The following is a 16,297-nucleotide window of genomic DNA, read 5'->3' on the forward strand; positions in this document are numbered from 1 at the left end:
CTTCCCTTCCCCCTGCCCCCACATTTACATTATGTTTTACATTTCCTATTATATCTTTTTTCCCTATTAAATTGTGACATCTTTTATTAGAATCATGGAACCACAGAACTTAGGGCAGCATCAAGAATCCAGCTAAGGTAGTACAGGTCTGCAGCTTGCACGCATAAGTACAACCAATCTAGGCACTGTTTGGGGATCTTCCCTTCCTCAAGTCTGCAACAAGGAGCAGTCAGAAGAAGCAGGCCCTTGAATTACTGAGTGTTTGTTACATCATTGAGTATTCCTTAGAGAACTGGGGTATGCGGGGGCCGGTGGGCGGGGGAGGCGAGGCTAGGAGGGAGGCTGTCAACTTGTCTTTGTTAGCTAGGCAGTCTTTATTTTCCAGTCTTGTCTGGGTTCCTTTATCTCACCCTAAGTATCCAAGTCTTCCTTGAAATGGGTTTACAGGGCGTCCCCGCCCCATCACTTCCTAAAACCCTTATCGCCAGTCCTGGCCAAAGTCTCGATGGAAAGACGGCTGCGAACGAATAGGAACAGAGTGACTGGAATCGCGGTGGGGCGGGGCAGATGCCAGGGTTCGGGGGCAAAGGGCTGGCGGGGAGGGAGGGGGCGTGAAGAGAAGGACCTTCGTGCTTCGCTGGCTTCGCGCCCCCGCAGTGTCCTCCGCGCCCACCAGAAGGCGCCCCAGCGCTCTCATTCTCGGCGCGTAGCCTGACGCCCCTCCGCAACCAGCACCCAAGCCAAGCTGCCGCGATCTGAAAAGCCGGGCGGCGGCCCGGGCTCTCCCGGCCCGGCAAGAGGGACAGGGTCCCAGGGAACCCCGGATTTATTTATGGAATTGAAGTGCGGCGGTTTCTCGACTCCGATCCCCCAACCCCGCAGGAAACGCCCAGAACCACCCCAGCGCGGTGGTCTACAAAGCCCGGAGAGTCCAAAGGCGGGCGGGGTCGTGCGCGCTCGGGAGGCAGGAGGATTCCCCGTCACTCTCAGACTCATGCCCGACTCCCCAATCAGGCCGCCTCCAGCCCCATGAGGACTCTCAGGCCAGGGCTGAGAGCCTGGCACAGCCCTGACCGAAATCTTGCGGCGGCCTTAAAGCGTTAAGACAGGTCAGTGCTGGGGCGGGACGCGGGACTGAGCCGGAAGCGGGAAGAGGCGCGCGCACCGGTCCACCTTGTCGCCCCGCACGGCTTCGCGAGGCCACCCACGGGGTCACCTCCGCCGGGGCCACCCAGCAGCGCGGGCGTGATTCTGCATTTTTTCATGACAGGCAAGGTGTGGCGCTGCCCTCTGCAGCCCACCCGGGCCAGGTGATGCTCGGACTGAGGGGGTGGGGGATGCGTGGGCCAAGGGAGGCGGCGGGCTCCGGAACATCGGCTATTCTAATAAAACGGTGCTTTTTCTACTTACGAGCCGCCGCGTCGAAACCGCTACCTCCAAAGGTCTCTTGCTTCATCGAGATAACAGGCCTCGGGCGTGAATGGAAAGCGAGATGTGGGAGAGGGCGAGAAGAAAGGAGGCTAGGAGACCCGAGGCCCGGGGAGTGAGGGGAGGGGGACGAGGGTACCGATTCGCTATACAAATCCTGGCGCCCGAGATGCGGGAAGCCACAGCCGGGCCGGCTGGAGTCTCCGGAACTGCGGGGGCCCAGAGTCTCAACCCACGCTTTCGCCCACCACCTTCTCACCCTCCCACTTCTTCGCCCACCCAGGATGCGGCTGGGCCGCCGGGCCCTCTGTGTGCTCGTCCTGCTGCTCGCCTGCGCCTCGCTGGGGCTCCTGTACGCGAGCACCCGGGTCGCGCCGGGCCTTCGGACACCTCTTGCGCTGTGGACGCCCCTACAGGGCAACCCCAGGCCAGAACTGCTAGGTCTTGCCCCTGAGCCCAGATACGCACACATCCCGGTCAGGATCAAGGAGCAAGTGGTGGGGTGAGTGTAAGGAGTCGGGGTGACAGCATGGCACTCGCTGGTGGGTAGTCTGGGAAGCTTCTGTTTCCTCTACTGCTGAGCTCTGATGCCTGGGTTCCCCAGAGTGGTTGTGGGGGGGCGGGGAGTGAAGTGAGAGGTGGAGGGGGCTACTGAGTCTTGTGCTTCGGGAGTGGGAAGGGACGGTTGCAATCAGGGGAGGGCCCTGACTTTGTGAGTCCTGGTCATTCCCTGTGAAAGGAGTCCAGCTGGGGTCCTGATGGTGTGTAGGCAACTCTGAAACCTTAGCATTTGGTTTGTTCTATATCTCTGTAAAATCCAGATGTAGAGGATGGGTCATCTCATGGGCGGTCCCTCCTTTGGGGGACTATTTGAAGAGCAGTGATTAAGGGGACAGATTTTGGATGAACAGGGTTGAATGGGGAAGGTGCGGGTGCTGTGTCAACCTTCCGTGGGATGAGTGAGCTGTATGGCTGGGCTCTGAGGACCCTTCCTTCCGGCTCCACAGGCTGCTGTCTGCGAACAATTGCAGTTGTGAGTCCAGTGAGGGAAGCCTTCACCTCCCCTTCCAGAGGCAGGTCCAAGCCTTTGACTTCACCAAGGCCTTTGACCCTGAGGAGCTGAGCACTGTGTCTGCCTCGAGGGAGCAGGAGTTCCAGGCCTTCCTTTCAAGGTACCCAGCGGAAAGGAGGATGTGATTCTGCCTGTGGAGAGCCGTGGGAGGCCTGGAGGGAGGGTGGGGTAGGAGGGAGAGCATGCTCCCCTTGACTCCTCCTCTGTCCTCCCCCTCCTTCACTGCCAGGAGCCAGTCTGCTGCTGACCAGCTGCTCATAGCCCCTGCCAACTCCCCGCTACAGTACCCCCTGCAGGGTGTGGAGGTCCAGCCCCTCAGGAGTATCTTGGTGCCAGGTGGGGAGGAGGGTCCAAGGGGAGGACCTAAACCACTGTGAGGGTGGCAGAGCCCAGGCTGGGTGAGAAAGAATGAGGGAAGATTGGAATGCCAGGTGGGGGGCTTCTAATGAAAGGGAAACTGGAGGTCAGGGAGGGCTCATGAGGTGGGAGATGGGGACAGAAGGGACTCTAGGGTTGTGGGGAATTGCCGAAGACAACTGGAGAGGTTTATGGAGAAGGGTGTGTTCTTGCTGACTGGCTGAAGTTAGATGGACAGGCAGGGCAGGCCACACAAGACCTACTGCTTTGATGGGAAGGAGTGAGAAATCGGTTACTCTGGGCTATGCCCTACAATGTGCCCTGCTGTGGCCTCAATAGGAGGGATGGGTGAGAAGTTCTGTGCTGTGTGAGGTGAAAGAGGGAGGAGAAAGGGAGGAATCCCAAGCTGTCTGTGATTCTGGTTCCCTCTCCTTGCTTCCAGGACTGGGCCTGCAGGCCACTTCCGGTCAGGAGGTATACCAGGTGAGAAAAAACAGGAGGGTGGGGAGGCCGGGTGGGCATTAATGATGAAGGAAGGGCAGCGAGGCTGCCAAAGGAGGGATGGAAGAAGCAGGGAGGCAAGAGGTGGGTAGGGGGCATAACCCTGCACCCTGCACTTGCCAATCCCCCCTCCCAGGTGAACCTGACTGCCTCCTTGGGCACCTGGGACGTGGCAGGGGAAGTAACTGGAGTGACTCTCATCGGAGAAGGGCAGCCAGATCTCACCCTCACCAGCCTAGGGCTGGACCAACTCAATCGGCAGCTGCAACTGGTCACTTACAGCAGCCGAAGCTACCAGGCAAACACAGCAGACACAGGTGCGAGGCCTGGGTGGATGTAGTAACAGGCTGGGTGAACACAGGAAGCCAGAAAGGAAGGAGCAAGCAAATGGCAAAGGGTGTGGGAGACACTCGGGCAATGGCCAGAGCTGTCCAGACACACAATGGGCATTTCAGCTGGGCCAGCAGGGCCAAGGAGGGAGAGAAGGGGCCTTTGTTCAACTGGGGCTGGAACAGGCCAGAGGGAAACCCGAGCCTTGGGTGTGTCCCCCCTTCAGCCCAACCATGGGGGCCCCAGGAAATGACCTGACCCAAGAACTAGAAGACTCAAGCTCTATTCCCAGCCCACCACTTACTAGAGGGCAAAGAGCTTTCTGTCCCAGAGCCCCCATTTCTCCTCTGGCAAAAGGGGTATAACAGCCCTCCTGCTTCTCTCCAAGGCTTCTTTACCAAGCCTACTCCCACTGGGGGGCCTTTGCACTTGCTGTTCCCTCTGCCTAGACTACGCATCCCCTAGATTTTTGTATGGCTGGCTCCTTATCATTTGGATCTCAGCTCAGATGGATCCTCTTCACTCTCACAATACTTGTCTTATTTTCTATTCAATACTTATCTGTACCTGAATTTTCTTATTTACTTAACCTGGAACCAGATGGACTAGGTTCCTACCCCAGCTTTCTTGCCTGAGTTGGGTAATTATGGACAAGTTAATTTCTCTCTGCCTTCTTTTTTCTGTAGTAGGAATCTACTTAATAGGGCTATTGTGAGGATTAAATGAGTTCATATAGTTAACGTAATTTTAAAAGTGCCTGGCACACAGTAAATGCTCAATAAAGGCTAGCTTTTAATGAAAACTTTTATCATCTTTCTCCCACCCATTAAAATGTAAGTTCCAGGGGGATACGAACCTTGCATTCTTATCTAACAGGGCCTAGAAAAGTGCAACACAGGGTAGGCACTTAAATACTGACTTACTGAAAAGAGAATTTTGGCCAAGCCCTAGGGGCCACATCTCATGTCTTTCTTCCCAGTCCGGTTCTCCACCGAGGGACACGAAGCTGCCTTCACCATTCGCATAAGACACCCACCCAACCCTCGGCTGTACCCACCTGGGTCTCTACCCCAGGGAGGTGAGACTGGTATGCTCAGGGGCATAGATCCAGCCTGACAGGAAGAAAGTTGGGAGAGGGTGGCCCTGGGAGGTGTCTTCCTTCTCCTCACTCGCCACTCTCCTCTGCACCTAACTCTGTCCCTCACTCCTAGCCCAGTACAACATCAGCGCTCTGGTCACCATCGCCACTAAGACCTTCCTTCGTTACAATCGGTTACGGGCACTCATCGCCAGCATCCGCCGCTTCTACCCAACGGTCACAGTGGTAATCGCGGACGACAGCGACAAGCCAGAGAGCATTAGAGGTCCCCACATCGAGCACTATCTCATGCCTTTTGGCAAGGTGCACAGCCACAGGGCACCGGGAGGGGGCATGCCCTCAGTCTGCAGTCTCCAGGGTAGTGAATCCAGCATGAGGATTTCTGAAATGTAAGCTCCACGGGAGCGGTCTTATTTGAGCTGCCTTCTTAGAATGGTGCTTAGCATCTAGTAGGGGCTCAATAAATAGTTGATGAATGAATGAATGAACGCATGAATCAAATACATTCCAAGACTTTCCCCCAGAACACCCACTCAGAGCCTCTGGCAGTGGGAAACTGCATTTTTTTAAAACCTAGCTCCCGGCCATTCCTAAGCACTTCCAAAGTTTGGAGAGGGGCACAGGTTGTTGAGGGGCTTCCCAGGTAGCTCATTAGTAAAGAATCCGCCCGCAGGAGATGCAGGCTGGATCTCTGGGTAGGCAAGATCCCCTGGAGGAGGAAATGATAACCCACTCCAGTATTCTTGCCTGGGAAATCTCATGGACAGAGGAGCCTGGCGAGCTACAGTCCATGGGGTCGCAGACTGAACATACACGCACAGACAGAGGCTGTTGAGAGGGGTCAGGAGTGAGGAGTAGGCGGCAGAGGGCTGCGTCCTATCTCAATAGCATCGCCAACCGTACTTACTCTTTCCCAGGGCTGGTTCGCAGGCCGAAACCTGGCCATATCCCAAGTAACCACCAAGTACGTGCTGTGGGTGGACGATGACTTCGTCTTCACGGCGCGTACGCGACTGGAGAGGCTTGTGGACGTGTTGGAGCGGACGCCGCTGGACCTGGTAGGGGAGGGGCCGCGGTATGGAGGATGGGAGGAGGGCTTCCGGGAGGCTAAGGGCAAGGCCGGGAGACCCGAGAGCAGCCAACCCTGGGACGGCAGCAGAGCCTGGGCCACTGTCTGGGTCCTGCAGGGGTGGGGCGGGGAAGGACCCAGGAGGAAAGCCAGCCTGTTGGGGAGAGGGAGCCTAGACCTAACCCCTTCCAGTGCGCGTCCGGCCTGCAGCCATCCTCCCGCCCCGGCAGGTGGGGGGCGCGGTGCGCGAAATCTCCGGCTTCGCCACCACCTACCGGCAGCTGCTGAGCGTGGAGCCCGGCGCGCCAGGCCGCGGGAACTGCCTCCGGCAGAAGCGCGGCTTCCACCACGAGCTCGTCGGCTTCCCGGGGTGCGTGGTCACAGACGGCGTGGTCAACTTCTTCCTGGCGCGCACCGACAAGGTGCGCGAGGTCGGCTTTGACCCTCGCCTCAGCCGCGTGGCGCACCTGGGTGAGTGGCGCCCCCTCCAGGCCGGGCAGGGACCCTTCGGGGCTCGGGACCAGGGACCGCGGGGTGGTGGGACAGTAAGGTGCCTGGGGCCCTGGGTACTACTGCCCGACCACCCCGCGGAGCCCACAGCTGCCACCGGGGTCCCTAGAGCAGTTCTACGAAGATTCACCAAGACCCGTGCCCCGGCCACAGAGAGAGCTCCAAACATCCCAGCCCCAAACATCATTTAAACCTCAGCGGCCAGTACAGCCACTGGGTCTGCCTTGAGCTTCCCCACCACAGTCACCTCGGCCTCTATCCTGCTCCCAACGGAATCTCCTGGTTCAGGCCACCTCGGAGCAGCCAAGTCCGCATTTATTGAATTTTTGGGTGTGTGAGTGTGTGTTGCAGGAGGGAGGAAGGGAGGGAATCCGTTTTCAAAGCACAAGGTAAGGATATTGACTCCATTTTATACAAGACTCAAAAGGGTTGATTTACATGCCTAAGGTCCTTAGAGATGGAGTCTTTGCATATGCACCCACCATATCCCAAATCTCAGTTCTCCTTTAGGGGCAGCGGTGCCTCTGAATCCTCAAGACCCTTCATTGTGTACTCCCCTTCCCTCTGCCCCCAGAATTCTTCCTGGATGGACTTGGTTCTCTTCAAGTGGGCTCCTGCTCAGACGTCGTTGTGGATCACGCATCCAAGTTGAAGTTGCCTTGGACCTCAAGGGATGCGAAGGCAGAGACTTATGCTCGGTACCGTTACCCGGGATCACTGGACGAGAGTCAGGTGGCCAAACATCGCCTGCTCTTCTTCAAACACCGGCTGCAGTGCATGACTTCAGAGTGATGGCCACTTGGGGCCTTTCAGCTGTCAGACTGGGCCTGCCTCCTTGTCCCTGCCAGGAATTCCTAGCAAACCCCGCCAGCCAGTGACCACTCCACTGACTGTCCCAGTCTCCTTCAGAACTTGATCCCAAACAGGGGCTTGTCCTGGTGTCACTCCTCCTTTCTGCAAGTGCCCAGGGGCATGATGGAGCCATAACTTGTCCCACAGCCAGTGCCAAGTCCTCCCCCCTACCCCTTCTCCTAGGGCAGGGAGTGGGGGGTTGCTTTTCAAGTGCCAAAGAGCCCAAAGGGGGACTCTAAAAACCTAAAGCAGAAATACTCTCCTCTCATCTCCTTGGTACTAAGGGGTTGGGGAAGTCCCCAGTATATAGTCCCAGGGCTGTGCCCCTATCTCTGGATCCAGGACTCTGTGCAGTGGCTGCAGCCTCACCCCCATGGAGAGAATGGAGTTGGAATGGGGGCTGGTGAACATACAGGGGAAAGCCATTTTTAGTTGTGTCTTTGCAATGCTTTGGGAGTGGAGGAAGGGGCACCAAGTGTCCATGTGCAGACACCCAGACTCATTTCATGAACCCCAGAGGCTCTCAGCGTCATTTTATTAGTTACATGAAGTCAGGGGCCATGGCCCGCCTCACACATGTCTCGTTGGGGCCCTCCACACACCAAATGACCGGCTCAGACCCACACTGTGCAAGTCTTTGGACCATTGAGCTCCTGGAACAGGGAAGGGACATGTCAGAAGTAGATTTGGTGCTCCCCTCCCTCACCCATGATTTGGCAGTCCTCTCGGGGGCACACTGCCTGCTTTGGAACTTTAGTCCCTCAGTTCTTCACCCACAGCTGGGCCCAGTCTCCCTGGCTTAGTCTTATATTGACTAATCATTTCATCCCCATCCCTTTCCTTCTTCTTCCTCCTAAGCCCCCTTTGAAAATCCCTCTGCCAGGGTCTTCAGTCACTGACTCACACCTCCCCTCGCCATAGGCCAGCACCTCCCAGCTTCCACTTTGTTGCTATTGCCGCCTCACCAGCCTCTCCAGAGCATGCGCAGCTGCATCCTGGACACTCACAAACAGCTGTTCTGGGGTCACTCTGTCCAGGAGTCCTGCCTGGGTCAGCGTCCCCAGCACTGAGGCTGTGTGGAGAGGGGATCAGGTCCTCCGGTCCTACGTCCACACTGTGTCCTCTTCCCTCCCCACCAAGTGTCTGGTCACTCCCCTGTCTCCAATCCCTCCATCCTGCACATCTCACCATTGCACTGAGCCAGGAGAAGGTGGATCCCAGCGTCTTGGCATCGACTGGCCAGCTGCGGGGGTGGGAGTGGGGGTGGGGTTGGGGGAGGGGGTTAAGTCCTACATCAGACGGTGTTCATGAAACCACAAGGGGACTTCCTCCTTCGCCTACCCTCTCCCTCACCTGAACCACTTCTCTGGCCCCTGCAGCATCTGCAAAGGTGACACCACTGCAGTCTAGGACCACCACCCTGACAGGCTCAGCAGCTAGGATGGGAGAAGGCAGGAGGACTCAGATGCCTCCGTGGGTGGTGCCCAAATCTCCCTCCTTATCCTCCCACCTCACCTGCATCAGGTGGGCCATCTGTCTTTGGAGCCTCCTGTGAGTAGAGAAAGGGAGTCACCACCTCTGAGACGTGAGCACAAACATGCACCCAGTGAGCCCAAGAATCCCCCCTGGAGCACCCACCTGCCTCCCAGCCTCAAAGAAGCCACACTTCCCTTTGACCAGGTGCCTCACCTTTCTTCCTTCTCCAAGCCCCAGATGCCACTCCAGGACACGGCGAAACTGCCCTCGGGTCCCAAAGTAAAGTGGTGCTGGATAGCTCAGGATGCAGAGCCCTGGGACCTGGAGGAGCTAAGGGGTCAGAGGGTCAGTGAACCATCCAAGTCTAACCTTCCCTTCCTTCTTTGGCTGTAGCCCACCCACCTTGTGGCTCTCTCTGAGTGGCCGGTAGAGCTCTGTTCCCTCAGCCAGTCCAAGTGCCAGGCACTGTACCCTGGGCAGGAAGCTGGGGTCAGATTCCCAGCCTGATCTGGCTGGAGAGTCACCCCAAGCACTCTGTTCTCTCCCCTCCTCTCATCGTGACTCCCCTCATCTCTGCTCCCACCTCTGGGTGCGGCAGACCACAGTCATCATGGAGAAGACCACACCTACAGCCAGGCCCAGGTCCACACTCAGGGTCACGACAGCCACCCATGTGACCATCCACACAGCCTGCAGGACATGGATGGGAGTGAAATGCCCAGAAGAAATGCCAGGCCCTCACTGCCAGGGAAGGTGGGTCCAGGGGCAGTGACTGCCAGGGCAAATGATGGGGAGGGAGGGCCCAGGAGAAAGTAGAAAGAATGACAGAAGGAAGGGATGAGGTTGACCTAAGAGGGGATACACACCAAGGGTAAGGACCTCACACCTTGAACCACCCGGGGAGTTACAAATACTCAGGTCTGAAGAGGTTCAAGCTTTACCCTTCACCTTGTCTCTGAGTAAAGGGATTAGGAGGTATACAAGTTGAAGGTGGGTAGGCTGCAGAACTCAGGACTGGGTTCTGAGTTTACTTTGATCAAGGGCAGAGGCCGGGGACGCTAGGAAGGTGGGAGGGGGCATCTGAGAGCAATGCTGCCATTTCTCACAAAGTCCACGCGGCTGATGCGCCATAGTTGAGGGAGTTCTCGCATCTGGAAGAACATCTGGCGCATGCTGGAGATGTTGATGCAGGCCAAGACAGCCTTAGGGCAGAGGAGGTAGGCTGACCACCTCCATGTGTGGGGAGGTAGCCGCCCCTCCCAGACATCCCTCTGCCTCCTCTGCTGCTTACCTTGGGCAGATAGTAGAAGAGGGGCCCCAGCCACAGTAGTACAGACAGGACAACCATGCAGGAGAAGAGGCCTGCCAGCTGTAGGGCAGAAAGGGACAGAAGCAAAGAAGGGAGGGAACCTCAGCCACCCCTACTGAGAGATGGTCTCCTGCCTCTGTGTCAGCCTTCTCGGAAGTCTCCCTCCTCCCAAAATCCCCTTCCACACTGCTGTTCCTCACTCCTTAACCCCTTCTTGATATTGTGCTCCTCACTTTTCCCCTTGCCCAATTAAATACCTGTCATTTGTTGGTTTCCCCCAAGATATAGTTCAACATCCCTATTTTTGCAGCCTACCTCCATTTTAAAAGCCACTGTTGGATGACTCTAAAAAGCAGGCTAACCACATGCTTAGGACACCAACAAATACAGGAAACCAAAAATATCAGGGAGAGACTTTAATATGTGACATTTCTTTGAAAAAGAATATGTCCTCACAAGGAAAAAGTCCAGAATTTTGTTTCTTAAATTTATTTTCCAGATTAGTATTGTCCTTATTTTGAACTACATATAGGACACCATGCCCTTTCTCAGTGCTTAGAATCTACAGAGGTCTTAACCGACCTTTCTTCTCTATGTTCTTCCCAGATAATCCCACGCCCCACTCACATTCCCTCACAGATTCCCATCGTCCTCTACAGGACTGCCACCTGGGTATCTTCCAATCTTCCACCTGTTCCACCACCACCCAACATGGATATCCCTCCCTCCTTCTCCTCACCCGAGAACATGGCTCTTACCTGTGTGTTCCCACCAGCATCCACGAGTAGGCTGGTCGTAGCCAATGTGGCAGAGTTGGGAAAGCAAGAGAAGAGGGAGGAGACGAGGTTGGAGACACCATGTGCCAGGAGCTCCTGAAAGGATGAAGTGAGATGAAGAGGAGAGATAGGAAGGCATGGCTAGGAGGGGGAAACCACATTAGGGGGCTGTCTGTCTCGTGAATGAGGCTAGGGTCCTCATTCAAAGTCACACCTGGTTGGAGTCAATAGTGTAGCTGTACTTGTCTGCATAGATGGAGGCCAGGGAGGCAGACACTGCAAAGGTAACCAGCGCCATGGGCAACGAGTCGGCCAGAATCCTGGGCAGCTCAGCCAGGCTGGGGAGGAGAGGTTGGGGAAATCTGCAGAAAGAGAGGAATCTACCGTGAGGGTGGGTTGGGAATAATAAGGATATGAGGAAGAAAGAGGAAATAGTACAGGGCAGGGCAGGAGGGGGCGTTGGGTGGGAGAGTTGTGAGAAAAGAAAACAGGTGCTTTTTCACTCTCTCTTACCCTCCAGGCAGCAACCCAACTATCTGGACATTGTATCTTGTGTCCAGGGAAGAGGTGAAGCAGAGCACAGAGGCCAGAAGCACCTGGGAAAGAGAGCAAATTAGAGCATGGGTGGAGATGGCCCCCAGCAGAGGTTAGAAGGGGCTCAGTATGAGAGGACTGTAACTCAGGATTAGGGGTTGCAGGAGCCCAGCAACTGAGGGAGCTGGGGTGTGTTTGGGATGGGTTTCTAACAACTGAGTTAGAGTGGAAAGGGAATTCCCTGGTTCTCCAATGGTTAGGACTCTGTTCTCTAAGGAGTCGGTTCAGTCCCTGGTGTCTGGGAACTAAGATCCTGCAAGCCGCGCAGCGGTTCAAAAAAAAAAAAAAAAAAAAATAGAATGAAAGAAAGAGAAATGATGTGTGCCGGGAACTATGGAGAGAGATGGACCAGAGGAAGTGAGAGGAGACTGCTATGAGAGACGGTGGATATCGAGAGGTACAACCGAGCCATTCTAAGCACGGAAGCTGGGTTACATCTAGGGATATATGGGGTATCTGTGGTGTATGAATGGAATGCTGTTTAACTGAGGAGAGACATGTAGGTGGACGCCGGAAGGGAGATGAGCCTTGAGTTACGGTGAAAGACCGGGTGAGAGGAGAGAAAAGACGGGAGTGGAGGTGCCGTGGCCAGAGGCACCGCAAGGGGGCGCTGTAAGGAGAAAGAGGACTTTCTTAGAGGCTTTGTGAGAAAAAGGCAAACCCGTGGGTGGGGGATTCCCGAGGGTCAAAGCGTTCTGACAAGAGCCTGGCAAAGCACACGTGTGAGCAGGACCTCTCGTGTGTGACCTCTCCGCGCTCCACGAGGGGGCGGCAGCGGCCACTTCCTACAGGGTAAGCAGGGTCTGCGTGGTGCACGGGGCTGGCACCCGGGAGCCATCCTCACCATGGCGATTTCCCCCGGGATGGGGGTGGGTAGCCTGTCTCTGAATCTCACGTTCAGTTCCTTGACCGGCACGAGCAGCGCCAGGCTGAGTGCCGAGATGGTCAGTTCGGCGGGACTGCTCCGGGGCAGCGCCGTCAACACAGCAGCCAACGTCTGTGGGCAGGGCAGTGAGCAGAGGGGCCTGGGGCCAGGGTCGACTGCCGGCAGTCCGATCCCCAGACTGAGGCGAGGCCTTCTCTCCTGGCTCCCAGTAGGGCTTCCACCTCCTCGGCGACCCTCACTGCCCCACCACCACCACACACTGTCCCTCCACTGGCCCTCCTTCCTTCCTTCCTTTGCGGGTTTCCCTCTTCCCGGGATCACTAGAAGCCTCCTCGTTGTTCTCCCACCCCCACCTTGAAAAGAGCGAAGCAGCCAATCTGACGTGGGAGGGGCACCCCCAAAAGGCTAGGCAGCTGGGACACGAGCACATGCAGGGCGGCCCCGCTGGTCAGCGCTTTGACTACAGGCTCCGACAAGAAGGTGGCCAGGACGCCCAGCTGCAGGGCAAACATCCCCAGCTGCAGAGGAAAAGATGCCCGGATCACCACGGGAGAAGAGCAGACCAGTCCCCGCACAGGGTTATCGGCTTCTTCGCACACCTCTTCTGCCTAGACCACCGCTGGACACTTGTCCCTCCCTCTCCCCTGCCCCCCTCCAGAGTGGACTCCCCCAGTCTTTCCCCCCCACCCCCCTTCAGTCCTCCCTCACCATCAGGGCCCCGCTCCCGAAGGCCACTGCCGCAGCCGCACCAACCCGCTGAGCATCCAACTGTTCCTTCTCAATTCCGCTCAGGTTCCCCGAGAGGGGTTCGGGCACCAGCCGCTCCACGGCCGAGCCGGTCATGAGGCTGAGGACAGCGAAAGTTCCTAGGGCCAGGGGAGAAACCCACAGATCACTAGATGTGCCAGCCTGGGGCGAGGTGACTGCCCAGGCTCTGGGCACTATGCCAGAAAGACTGCTGTCAGACCACCTCTGCTAGAAGGCTGGCTGCTCAGGTGAAGGCTGCGGGGCCAAGATCCCTGCCCCTGCCCCTCCTGAGGATGCCCTGCGGACTACGCCCTCCTCTGGGTGACAGTGTATCTCTTCTCCCCACCTTCCTTTCCACCATCCCATGCTGGACTGCCCTGAGCCTCTGACCTAGGCAGTGACTACTGGAGGTTTGAGGTGGGTGCAAAGAGGCAGGAGTTTACTCAGACTTTTCCTCTCCATGAAATCTGGCTCGGGGCAGTCCAGCATGGGATGGTGGAAAGGAAGGTGAGGGACTGAAGAAGAGAGTAAGAGCGAGGGAGCTTATAAGAAGGGAAGCCTCAACCCCCTGTCCATTTCACCCTACAGAGAGGGAAAGGAGTCCGTGGGTCACTCACCAGTAGACAGGTGTCTCCCAGTACCCAACAAGGTGTAGATGAGGACGGGAAAGAAAGAAGTGTAGAGTCCGAACACTGGGGGCACAGAGGTCAGGAGGGCAAAAGCCATGCCTGGGGGCGTAGTGGAAGGAAAGGTCTTTGGTGTGTGGGTGAGGGGCTGGGGGCCCACCCTCCAGGACCGCTCGTCCTCTCCCACACTCTTGGAGGCTGGCACAGGCACATTAAATCACACCACAGGAGGGAACTGAGGGGTTAACAGGCCTCGGTGGGTGGGAGGTCGTGGGGCGGTCAAGGTCAGAGATCCGTGTCCACTGTGTCCTGGTGGGGGGCAGGCGTTCAAGCTGAGAGGTCTCTCCAGTTCCCTGAGTCGGATCGTGGCCAAGACTTCGCGCAGGATTGCACAGATGAGGGGAGCTGGGGGCGGGGATCTGATGGAGCTCCACTGTCCTTACCCAGAACTCGGCCTTGGGTCCCTGTCGCCGAGCCCGCAGCCACCCTAGCCCACCCACTTCACTCCCGGTTGCCAGGCCCTGTGCCCACCCGAAGCCCCCTAGAGCTTGGGCCCCTGCCAGGCTGTTGTTGGGGCCGCTCACCCTGGGGCACGTGCACGATGCCCACGGTCAGTCCGGCCACCGCGTCCCCGAGCAGCCAGGCCCGCCAGCGGTAGTGGGGCAGCCAGCGCAGCGGAGGCAGCCGCGCCAGGAGCAGGCGCCACGCCCCTGGTCCAGAGCAGGCGCTGGCCCGCCGCCGCCACAGCCGGGACCAGCGCGGCTCCGCGAGCAGCTCGGGCTCCTGCTCTGCGTCTCCGAAGAGCTGCTGGAACCGGGTCTCGGTGAGAGGTTCCCTGAACTTGGCGCTCAGAGGGGACTTAAGGTCGGAGGCCTCTCCCGGACCTGGGCAGGTCCTGGCGCCCGGTAGCCCACTCATTTCGCCCTTGGCCACCTCCAACTCCGCCCAGCCTTAAATACCCCTCAGCCCGCCGGCCCCGCGGCCCGCCTCCTTGGAGCAGAGTCCATCCCGTCCCGGAGGGAGCCCTCTCTTGGGGACCTTCTACAGTCGGGAGACAGCTGAGCCTTGGGGAGGGGGCGTCTCTGTGTTAGGCGTTTCCCTCAGACATCCTTGGTGCGATCGCTGGCTCTGGAGCCTGCTGTGGAGGAACCAGAGAGATAGGCCAGAAAACAAACGCACCCAAACACCCAACACCCACGAACGCTCCTAGGTCTTTTGACTCCCACCTCTCATTCTTGGTGGTTTCTTTCCGCATTAGCACCTGGGGCACAGACAGATGCTGACTCCTCTGGGGTTGCTGGTCATCCTCAGGGCTGCTGCATGGCCCACAAGAAAGTTCAGCGGTGTTCCAATCTCCCTTTCTCCCCCCAGACCCTAATTCTCAAGGGGCAGAGCTTCTCACCAGAAAGTATAAGGGGCTCCATTGGCCTCAGCTGTTTCACAGACCACCTAGATGGGAAGCAGCTACATGCATTGGATAGGGACTGCCAGAGGGACCCCCCACCCCACACCTCTGCTGGGAGTGGCTGGGCCCAAATTCACAATTCAGGACCTCAGGGGGGAATACTGAACAGATAGCAAATTTTGATTTTATTGCTCAGAAGGCAAAAACACTGAAGCATTCCAAGTCAACAATACGTATGTGGTTAAATTAAGTACGAAAGGGTCACCCACCCATGTCATGTACCCCTGAGGTCCCTGAAGAGATACAAAGCTTCTGAGCGCCAGAATCCTGCTAGTTGCCCCATCCCCTCCTCCATTCACAAGAATTCTTAGCACCCCTCCCCATCACCCTCTGGTCCCTAGTCCCTGACCCCAAAGCCCTGGGTGTGGGGTACAGTGAGGGTGGGTCTCCCCTCTTCAATTCCTCCTATTGTTCCCCAGAAGTCTTATCTGGGCTGTACGTCCTGTCCCCCCCTTAGAGTTCCCTCCCCCCATTGTGGCCAGAGAGACCTCAGGCCCACAGGGAGGCTCCAGCTCCTCCTCAGCCTCCCACCCCAGCAGTCTATTGTCTGCTGAGGAAGCTCAAGTACACGTGACTGGGCCCAGGGGACGAATGGACACAGTGGACACACCGATGCCCAAGGACCCAGGCAGGACAGGGCATCTGGACGAGAATCTCTGCACGTTTGGGTCTCGGTCCCAGGGGCTGTCCCAGAAGTTGGGAGGGGTGAAGACCTCCACTCTTAGGTCTATGGCTTGAAGAAGAATCCCTTCCTGCTCAGTATGGATATGCTTTGCGACCTCCCAGACAGCAAAAATAAGGAGACCCAGAGCCAGAAGGGGCCAGAGCCCCCAGCATCCTCTCCACCTTCCCCATGTTCCCTCAGCTGAACATGGCGGCCTCAGAAAGAAAGGTACTGTGGGCATTCAGTGCTTTAGCATCTGGGTGTTGAGGGAACGGTGGGAAGTCAGCCCACAGCGGGCTTTCCAGTGGCGTCTAGAACAGAGACCAGATGGGAGGGAAAGGGGCTGGATAAAAGGGAGGATACATCAAGGTTCTAGGGTTTTCCTGTAGCCCCAAGACCCGGACTGAGAGATGCTGCAACTGCAAGTGAGGGACAAAGATAACTACATTTTTTTTTATCCTATATCCCGCACCCTTCTCCTTTCACCAGACCCTTCCTCCAATGACTGATTCGAGGGGCCATCTGATCTCTTCCAC

The 16,297-nt window shown here is 57.2% G+C and overlaps 2 protein-coding genes across 7 annotated transcripts; one reads left to right on the forward strand and one right to left on the reverse strand.

The window, feature by feature from the left end:
- Window positions 1-603: 603 nt before the first annotated feature.
- On the forward strand, window positions 604-7,643 carry B4GALNT1 (beta-1,4-N-acetyl-galactosaminyltransferase 1). Of its 3 annotated transcripts, none has more exons than XM_019960945.2 (11): window positions 604-1,109; window positions 1,712-1,930; window positions 2,436-2,600; window positions 2,730-2,836; window positions 3,300-3,340; window positions 3,495-3,675; window positions 4,668-4,775; window positions 4,900-5,090; window positions 5,705-5,845; window positions 6,087-6,327; window positions 6,941-7,643. In XM_019960945.2, exons 2-11 carry the CDS (start codon window positions 1,713-1,715, stop codon window positions 7,156-7,158), a joined length of 1,611 nt encoding a protein of 536 aa, XP_019816504.2. In that variant the 5' UTR covers window positions 604-1,109; window position 1,712; the 3' UTR covers window positions 7,159-7,643. The 3 variants fall into 3 exon arrangements, with proteins under 3 accessions (XP_019816504.2, XP_070645490.1, XP_070645492.1); XM_070789389.1 differs by lacking the exon at window positions 604-1,109 and adding an exon at window positions 1,140-1,310; XM_070789391.1 differs by lacking the exon at window positions 604-1,109 and adding an exon at window positions 1,141-1,310 and having other exon boundaries at window positions 4,668-4,766.
- Window positions 7,644-7,717: 74 nt separating this feature from the next.
- On the reverse strand, window positions 7,718-16,218 carry SLC26A10P (Solute carrier family 26 member 10). Of its 4 annotated transcripts, XM_070789383.1 has the most exons (19): window positions 14,859-16,218; window positions 14,217-14,770; window positions 13,624-13,734; window positions 12,968-13,125; window positions 12,613-12,777; window positions 12,218-12,370; window positions 11,293-11,375; window positions 10,994-11,141; window positions 10,762-10,875; window positions 9,986-10,063; window positions 9,801-9,896; window positions 9,278-9,384; window positions 9,097-9,166; window positions 8,908-9,024; window positions 8,734-8,767; window positions 8,572-8,654; window positions 8,407-8,461; window positions 8,184-8,290; window positions 7,718-7,871 (listed from the first exon to the last, which is right to left on the reverse strand). In XM_070789383.1, exons 2-19 carry the CDS (start codon window positions 14,548-14,550, stop codon window positions 7,833-7,835), a joined length of 2,052 nt encoding a protein of 683 aa, XP_070645484.1. In that variant the 5' UTR covers window positions 14,551-14,770; window positions 14,859-16,218; the 3' UTR covers window positions 7,718-7,832. The 4 variants fall into 4 exon arrangements, with proteins under 4 accessions (XP_070645484.1, XP_070645485.1, XP_070645487.1 ...); XM_070789384.1 differs by having other exon boundaries at window positions 13,013-13,125; window positions 14,217-16,218; XM_070789386.1 differs by lacking the exon at window positions 14,859-16,218 and having other exon boundaries at window positions 13,624-14,037; window positions 14,217-14,356.
- Window positions 16,219-16,297: the final 79 nt, after the last annotated feature.

This window comes from Bos indicus, chromosome 5 (assembly GCF_029378745.1).
Source record: "Bos indicus isolate NIAB-ARS_2022 breed Sahiwal x Tharparkar chromosome 5, NIAB-ARS_B.indTharparkar_mat_pri_1.0, whole genome shotgun sequence".
In the NCBI taxonomy this organism is placed as follows: domain Eukaryota; kingdom Metazoa; phylum Chordata; class Mammalia; order Artiodactyla; family Bovidae; genus Bos; species Bos indicus.

Coding starts and splice junctions, on each gene's coding strand:
- B4GALNT1 (XM_070789389.1), top strand. CDS start 1,264: ATGACAGGCAAGGTGTGGCGCTGCCCTCTGCAGCCCACCCGGGCCAG. Junction 4,776..4,899: donor ACCCCAGGGAGGTGAGACTG/GTATGCTCAGGG, acceptor CCTCACTCCTAG/CCCAGTACAACATCAGCGCT. Junction 5,091..5,704: donor ATCTCATGCCTTTTGGCAAG/GTGCACAGCCAC, acceptor ACTCTTTCCCAG/GGCTGGTTCGCAGGCCGAAA.
- SLC26A10P (XM_070789383.1), bottom strand. CDS start 14,550: ATGAGTGGGCTACCGGGCGCCAGGACCTGCCCAGGTCCGGGAGAGGCC. Junction 13,735..14,216: donor CATCGTGCACGTGCCCCAGG/GTGAGCGGCCCC, acceptor CTACGCCCCCAG/GCATGGCTTTTGCCCTCCTG. Junction 12,371..12,612: donor GCTGCTTCGCTCTTTTCAAG/GTGGGGGTGGGA, acceptor CCCTGCCCACAG/ACGTTGGCTGCTGTGTTGAC.